Here is a 7557-nt window from a genome sequence, read left to right on the forward strand (position 1 = left end):
AGTCATCTAGTCTGTAAGCTCTTTGAAAGCAGGAATCAAGTGAAGAAGTTCAGAATATGCCACCCCAAAATATGCCACTTTGGCACATTGATGATTTTGAGATAAAGGCATTTATCTCAAACTTGAGACATTTATTTTTAGATAAATGCAGGAAGGTCTCTGTCCTCCCCCTTTCTACCTAAAGGCAGGTCATAATGTTATCCTTGAGAAAAGTGCCTTCCTTATACCAAGAAGAGAAGAACAATGTAATCACCAGAGTCTGGGAGTCAACTCAGGTCTATACAAACAAACCTACTAAATAAAATAACCCTGATCTGCCATGTGTTTCACTCATATCTTTCCTAGTCAATGTTCCACAGTTTATTGTCCCTAGTTCAAGCCCCTTTGTGTTATTATATCTCCACAATTTATTGCTCTTTGTATTAAAAGATATGTAAGCTTTTAGGACTCACAGCTTCTTTGAGTCTTTATTTGCCTTTTGAAGACTTCAATGTACATGTAAAAATGTGAAATAAATGTGTATGTTTTTCTCCTGTTAATCTGTCAGTTCACTTCTTAAGCCAGCCACAGAATTTAAGAGAGTAAAAGAAAGTTTTTCCTGCCTCTTCACAATTTAATTTCCATTTGTAGTCCACTTCCTCAAGTTAGTTACACACCACAGTCTGCAAACTTAGCCACTTATAGAGCCAAAGAATATATGAATGAGTGAAACCGGCCAGGTGGAACTTCACCGATCTAGAGACCATGTCTTACACTAGGAGGGCAGCTATTACTCAGATGTAAGCCAATCATGGGCCCATTATTCTCTGATTTTCCAGTATTTCAGGAGAACCCCAAAATAATCCCAACTAATTCAACATTTTAAGACACAGAGCAGGCACAGAGGACACAGAGATTCCATTCAGAAAAGTCTGCAGGAACTGAAACTGAAGCCATTTCATGTTTGAAGACCTTTTCCATGGATGGATGGACAGACAGTTGAGAGAGTAACTGAGTAAATAATAAACCTGGTCATTGTGGCAGCTCTTTGGGAGAATGAAGGGAACGAGTTATTGTTGAGTACCTACTACATACCTGGCCTTGTGCAAAGGACATCACATACCTTAGCTCATTTGACCTTCATAACAACACTACAAGGTCATTATTATCATTCTCATTTATTTCCAAAGATGAAAAAGTGATTCTTAGAAAGGCTCAGAGTCATACCACTAAGTTTCTTTATTCATAACCTACCTGATTTAGAAAAAAACAAAAGGATTTCAAATGGCCCATGATTTAAGATGGGTCCTCAGCCTTGGATTCCAGCTATTGTACCAAATTGCCACCACCAAAGGAATCAGGTTCTAAAAAAGCAGGAGGGAGAGGGTGCCAGTAGTTCTGGAGCAGGTTTGATTCCTTGGGCATCTTACCATGCAACTCACAGCTCCATGCTCCTCAAGGATGTCAGCTCAAACTAAGGAGCTAAGACACAAGGGGTCTCTTGCCATCTTGATGTGCCCTTCCCAATTTTTTCTCTCTTACTACCCACTCAGAATTCAAGACTTTTGTCTACCAGCCCTGGAGCCCACCCCATCTTAAGTTCTTTCTAGAGGCCATTAGGATAAGAGACTCAGATACAGGAGCTATTTGGTTGGAGAACACTTTATTGGAATTATCGAGCCAGGAAAGAGTGATTGCAGGATCCCACATTAGCTCCCTCTTCCACTGGGTAACAGCAGTGCTGGGTCTTGAAGGGAACGATCACTGGGCATCAGGAGTTGCACTCCTCAATCCTTTCAGCTAGAGGGAGAGAGGGTGGTCAGAAGGGGACCCTTGGGTGCAGGGAGCTGGAGTTCTCCATAAGGAAGCCCAAGATGGGGTGGGACACTGACGGAAAGGAATCTCTGTGCCAGTCTAAGTCCCATTCTCTAACTATTAATGGTTGAATTGCCCTTAACTTTGGTGAGAAGTTTTATCCTTCTTTCACTATTCCCATTCTCCCTCCCAGATCCTCTGCTTCTCCCCCACTCCTAACCTTCTTATCCTCCTAATGCTTACTACCTCTTACCTTAGGAAAGGCATCCCAGTTGAGGAAAGGAAGCTTCCTTTTGATGGTCTAAAATAGAAAAAGAGAATGAGAGCTGTGTTACAGGTCAGGTGAGCATGGATCAGTAAGCACTCACAGTGGTGCTATTGTTTTATAATTAGTAAGAACTAATATTTTCTGTGCCCTTGTTCTGTGTCTGCCTTGTACTAACTGCTTTACAGCCATGATTTTGTTTGGTCTTCATAGAAAACTTTCGAGGCAGGTACTGTGATCATCCCTACATTGCAGATGAGAAAACTGAGATTCAGAGAACTGAGGATATTTGCATGTGGGCACATAGCAAGTGTGTGCAGAGTCATGTGATGCAAGCTCTAGTTCCAGCATTGTCACTGACTTAGCCTTCTACATTTGGTTAAGCCACCCAACTTAGGATATCAGCTTCTTCATAGAGGATGAGGGCATTCAAATAAACTCTTGACTGATTAAGGTCTTCCTTTTTTTAAAATTGTCTTTGTGGCCCTGCTTCCCCACTACCATGTTAGGAAAATAAAGTATAGCCATGACAGCCTCCTGAGGAAATTTTCTACACTGGACAGCATCCAAGCATGGCAGTTATTCTCTCCTAGAGAGCAGGAAAGAACCCAGAGGGCTAGAATGGGTAAGTGTTGCCACTACCCTGGATAGACTGCAAACGATCAAGGAAAATAAGGAGTACCCAGGCACTTACCTCGAAGAGGGCATGCCAGTTCAGGAATTCCTCATTCTTGAAAGCCTGTGGGGAGAGGGAGACCAGAAGAGAGTCAGTTCCAGGGGAGTCGAGAGCATAGCCCCTAGCCCTCTGGTAAAGGTGAAGGGACCATGGCAGCTTTGCAAGCTCTCTACTCAAGCATTGATCTTTCTGATGTGGATATTTGTGGGGGAAGCCCTACAGAATTGTACTTACAGATCGTAACTTGTCGATGTTCAGGAACTGAGTGTTAAAGGCCTAGGAAAAAAAGTATTGTATTAAGAAAGCTGCTAAGGAGCATGAAGATGAAGAGACGGGGACAAACTCATGGCTGGAGTGTCAGAAAATAGGTATTTACCTCAGGTCCTTTTGCATAATTACCAATGGTGGTTTCTTCCTGGAAAGGGGAGAAAGGTGGAAAATGATCACATAGCAGCAAATCTCTCTTCCAAACCCTCTCAATCAGCTCTGCCTCCCTCCACAGGCCAGTCCCCAAGCATATAGCCCATTCTCCACGTGGGGCCTCAGTTAGCCCAATCTGCTCCAGCAAGGCAGATGGCTCACAGATGTACAAGGTGAAGGGAAGGGTATTTGTAAGATAGAGAAATAAAACAGCTAGACATGCATCAGGTGAAAAGGGTGGAGAAAGAGGACTCCTCCCAAGAAAAACTAATGTTGTTCTGTAGTTGACTTGGGGTGTTCCTGAGACACCCGCACTTCATCTTATTGCTCTCCCAATTTGCCCAGCTTCATTGTTCCTTATTCCTTTGTTCCTACACCAGAAGTCACAAACAGGTAGCCTACAGGCTAGACCAAAATGTTTAGACCTCATAGGAATTTTTATTTTAAATTAAACATTTTTAATTAGTAAGAATTCATAAATCAGATCTCCAGTTACTCCTGAAAATTTCAAAACCCCAGCAACACTGGGTACATTTCCCCACTTTGCAGCAGTCAGATGGAATACAGACTATCCCCTTTTAAATTATGCAAGTTTGCTTCATCTCCCCTGAGGCCCCACCAGTCTTCTTGCTCACTGACATCACTCGCTTGGATCCTAAGCAATTGAGTTTGTGACCTCTGCCATAGACTTTTAAATCCAGCATGCACATTCTCCCTCCACCTTGTAATAAGATGGGGATAGAGAGGCCTCAGGATTCCTCCTGGCTAAAGATTGGCTCATAAGGATTTTTGCCATAGCGTAGGCTCCAGAAATAGTAGAGAGTTTCCCAGTCACCTGGAAGCCACTCCCAAGGATACAAATGAAATAATGGTGAAGCTGAACCCAGACAAATAGCATCAGCCCCTGTCTCCTTCTAGGATTCAGTTGTCCAGCCTGTGTAGTTGAGATTTCCTTTAACTTTGGTGAGAAGAAGGAAGGTTTATCCTTCTTTCACTGTCCTCAGTCTCCCTCCCAGATCCTTTGCTTCTTCCCCTAACCTCCTTATCCTTATCCACCCCATACTCCACCATCCCTTCCAGAAATATAAGCATCTCCCTCCCTACAGGTCTTCCCAGGAATGTTTTCTTTCCTTCCTCCTTTCTTTCCTTCCTCAGAGCCCCAACTTCTCATTCAACCCCTAATAATATTTAAAAAAATAAGAACCACTTATCCAGTAATGGATAGAAGGTAAAGAAACTGAAGAGTGAGGTAATAGGTGTAAGAAAAAGAGAATCCAGGTGATGTGCTCACCTCAGAACTACCCAGGGCAGCCCCCTGAGCAGAGTGAAGTGCCAGAACAGAGAGAAGAATCACAGCAGAAAGAACTGGGATCTTCATGGTGTCAAGGTTGGGGTGCTCTGAGGCGGGGCCTCACTGATTGCCCTTTATATTCCCAGGGAGGCAGATGTGAGCAGAAATGGGGTCCCCACCCCACTGACTCACCCCCAGATCTCGTCACCCACCCCTGGGGCTCTGGGAGGGGAAATGTGGACTGTTCCCCATTTACCTTGGATTTCTCAATTCACATTCTGCCCTAGGCAATAGGAAGGTGAGATGGCAATGGGATTCTTCATGCAAATGGAGCTGGGATGGAGACAGGTTGGACCTGTCTCTCTAAGGGATTGGCAGTGGCACCCAAGCACCTCTCCTTTTGTCTGTCTCTTTTCCTTATATCCTTCATTCCTCTTATAATTCAGGCTTTTTTCCCACCCTACCCAGTTCTGTGTAAACTCCTTAGACTGGCATTGAAGGCTTTTCACACTCTGGTCTCTAACTTTTTCTTCTTATACTGCCTTTGCACATTCCTCGCATTTTGATTAAACTGGACTCCATACTAAATATACTCTTCTTTTTCTTCTTGTAAGCATTTGCCCATGCTGATCCTTATTCCTAAAATGCTCTTCTCTCAGCTCCAATTCTAAGAACCCAACAGCCACCTTGGATCAAGATTCCCTGATTTCTTCCAGCATCTCCTATCCCCTTGCCCCCACACATTTTGCCCTTCTCAGAATTGCCATATCGATTTATTTGTATCTCTCTGTCATTGAGCCTGGAGTAACTTATGTTCTTCTCTTATCTTCCTCTTAGGACATTAAGTTCCTTGAGGTCAGAAACTATGGTATATTTTAATCACTTTTATATGGCCAAAGCACTGCACCTTGCACAGAGTACAGGTGGAACCAACATTTTGGAGATTGGATGTTAGAATTCAAGCATCCTTCCACCAAGTTGTACAATTTCCTCCTTTGGGATGGTCTCCTCCCATTATTCAACTTCTCATCTTTTACCCTTGGATCTTCAGAGAGATGACTGTTTTGAGCTAAGACAAGGAATAGAAGAAAAAATGCAAACCAGGTCTTAGAGCTAGCCAATTGGAGATGGGATCTCTGTCCTGAAATGCGAGTGCCTACTTCATCTAATTGACTAATCCCACCCACCCCTTCACTCCCCCAGCTTAGAAGTTGTATCACCTCAAAGTGACAAAACATCCTAATCAAGCAGCCTTCTCCACAATGAGGTTCAGGTGGCCCAACTGGTTCCTGGCGTAATAGGGAGGTGCTGGAACATGGAGTAGTGCTACCAGAACAAAGCAAGACCTTATTTAAGAGTGGGCTGCTTTACCCAACCTAATGCAATGCACACTAGATGGCAGGCCTAGAGTGGGAGGGCTACAGTCATTCATGAACAATCTTTATGAACTCCAGAAGCACTTCAGTTCAATTCTAATGATGCACCCACACCCCAGTACCTGACACCCTGTATCTCTTTAGACTTAGGAAGCCTCCTCTGTTTTTATAATGACATCTCCCCCTTTTCAGAGCTATCTGAGGAGACAATGCTCAAGGGATGCTCACTAAGCACAGATGACCTGTGACAATGGGTGCCATATGCAGTTGGTGCTACTGGAGGGGACAAGTGAAAAAAATGACTGCAGTGGGTGGAGTGTCTCCCAAAACATTTTCTGGAGGACGCAAGTTTTCATGTGTAATGAATTCTTACTAATTAGTTAACAGTGACTGAAAGAGCTTATTAACCACCATTCTATCAGCATGGAGTCAACTCCAGGAGCAAGAGGAATGAAGAATCGACAAAAAGAGAACTGCTATTGTAAAATCAACTGTAATTAGACATGGTAATGCAGGAACACTTTGGTATCTAAAGCAACAGATGATCCCAACACCATCTATTTGGCTCTAGAGTTCGTTAGCAATAAACTGACTTCCCTGTTTTCCTCTCCACCTAATAGTAATACTGTTAATAATAATAATGTTAGCCAATTTATTGATGTCTTACTATGTGAAAGCCTTGTGCTTAGTGCTCTACATGCATGATCCCACTGAAATACCAATGATTCTGTGAGGTAGGTACTGTAACTATTCACTTTCTTTAGATAGTGAGACCACGGCACTTAGAGGTTAAGTAATTTACCCAAGTTTACACGGACAGTGTGTGGCAAAGCCACTGTTCAAACCCCAAGATTCCAGAGCTTGCATTTTTATTGCCTTTTTGCTATTCTGTGGAGTAGTACCCTACAAAGGGCTTCAGCCAGCCCATATACACCTTGAGTGAATTAAACCCATGCCTTGAGAGCTAGGGACACAAGCTGCATTTAGTCCCCATTAGCCTCCTTACTCAGGTGTCCTTTGTGGTATGCAGCCTGCACAGCCATAGGTGTCAGCTCTGAGCATATATGTATCAATTTAAATGAATTCAACTGTACACCTCTGGCAAAATGAAAAGAGTGAGCTAAGAGATTAGTGGCATTCAATGAGCATATGCCCCAGAATGAAACTGCAATTGCCTTAGTTTCCAGATGCTTCATATAGTATGAACATCTTGCCACACCAAGTATGTATTTAAAGATATTGCTAGTTCTAGTTATAGTGTTTAAAGATAGGTACTTTTTATAATTCTTCTAAACACAAGCCAGCTACTTCATGTGCACAACCGAAGAAATTCTGTTCTTGTGCTGGAGAAAAAAAAATGGCTGTGCTAGACTTATGATTTAATTTGGTGTGTTACTGATGGAATTTCAAGTACAATTTTGGTTTTGCATGACATGCCGTAAGTGCTAATTAGTTGTCTCCAAACTCTTCGCCCTTCCCCCATCTATACTGTCTCAGTGAGTTTGTTTTTCCTGAATGTCCAGTGTCCAGTTGTAGAGCAGGTAGGAGAATTCTCACTGGGAGAGAGTCCCAGGAGTTTGAGTAATGGCTGGCGGGAGAATCAGCCTGGGACTCCACACTTCTTTGGGTACGTTACATCGGTTTAATGGTCAGGCAGAGCCACAGAGCTGGCTCTACATCCAGCCCTTTTCAAGTCTGGTTGATCTCTTAGTTCCCTTTTTGAGCATACCAATAA

The 7557-nt window shown here is 43.1% G+C and overlaps 1 protein-coding gene across 1 annotated transcript; it reads right to left on the minus strand.

Annotated features, from left to right (window-relative positions):
- Positions 1–1646: 1646 nt before the first annotated feature.
- On the minus strand, positions 1647–4536 carry KRTDAP (keratinocyte differentiation associated protein). The gene is made up of 6 exons (XM_053667581.1): positions 4447–4536; positions 3112–3150; positions 2970–3011; positions 2754–2798; positions 2048–2095; positions 1647–1779 (listed from the first exon to the last, which is right to left on the minus strand). The coding sequence occupies exons 1-6, from the start codon at positions 4531–4533 to the stop codon at positions 1741–1743; spliced, it is 300 nt and encodes a 99-aa protein (XP_053523556.1). The 5' UTR covers positions 4534–4536; the 3' UTR covers positions 1647–1740.
- Positions 4537–7557: the final 3021 nt, after the last annotated feature.

The sequence above is a fragment of the Artibeus jamaicensis genome, unplaced genomic scaffold (assembly GCF_021234435.1).
Source record: "Artibeus jamaicensis isolate MK-2021 breed Jamaican fruit bat unplaced genomic scaffold, CSHL_Jam_final contig_470, whole genome shotgun sequence".
Classification (NCBI taxonomy): domain Eukaryota; kingdom Metazoa; phylum Chordata; class Mammalia; order Chiroptera; family Phyllostomidae; genus Artibeus; species Artibeus jamaicensis.

Bases quoted from the DNA above. Each gene is read 5' to 3' on its own strand.
- KRTDAP (XM_053667581.1), bottom strand. From the start codon at position 4,533: ATGAAGATCCCAGTTCTTTCTGCTGTGATTCTTCTCTCTGTTCTGGCA. The intron at 3,151-4,446 runs GTGAGCACATCA...TCCCCTTTCCAG, and splicing joins CTGCCCTGGGTAGTTCTGAG to GAAGAAACCACCATTGGTAA. The intron at 2,799-2,969 runs GTAAGTACAATT...CTCTCCCCACAG, and splicing joins ACATCGACAAGTTACGATCT to GCTTTCAAGAATGAGGAATT.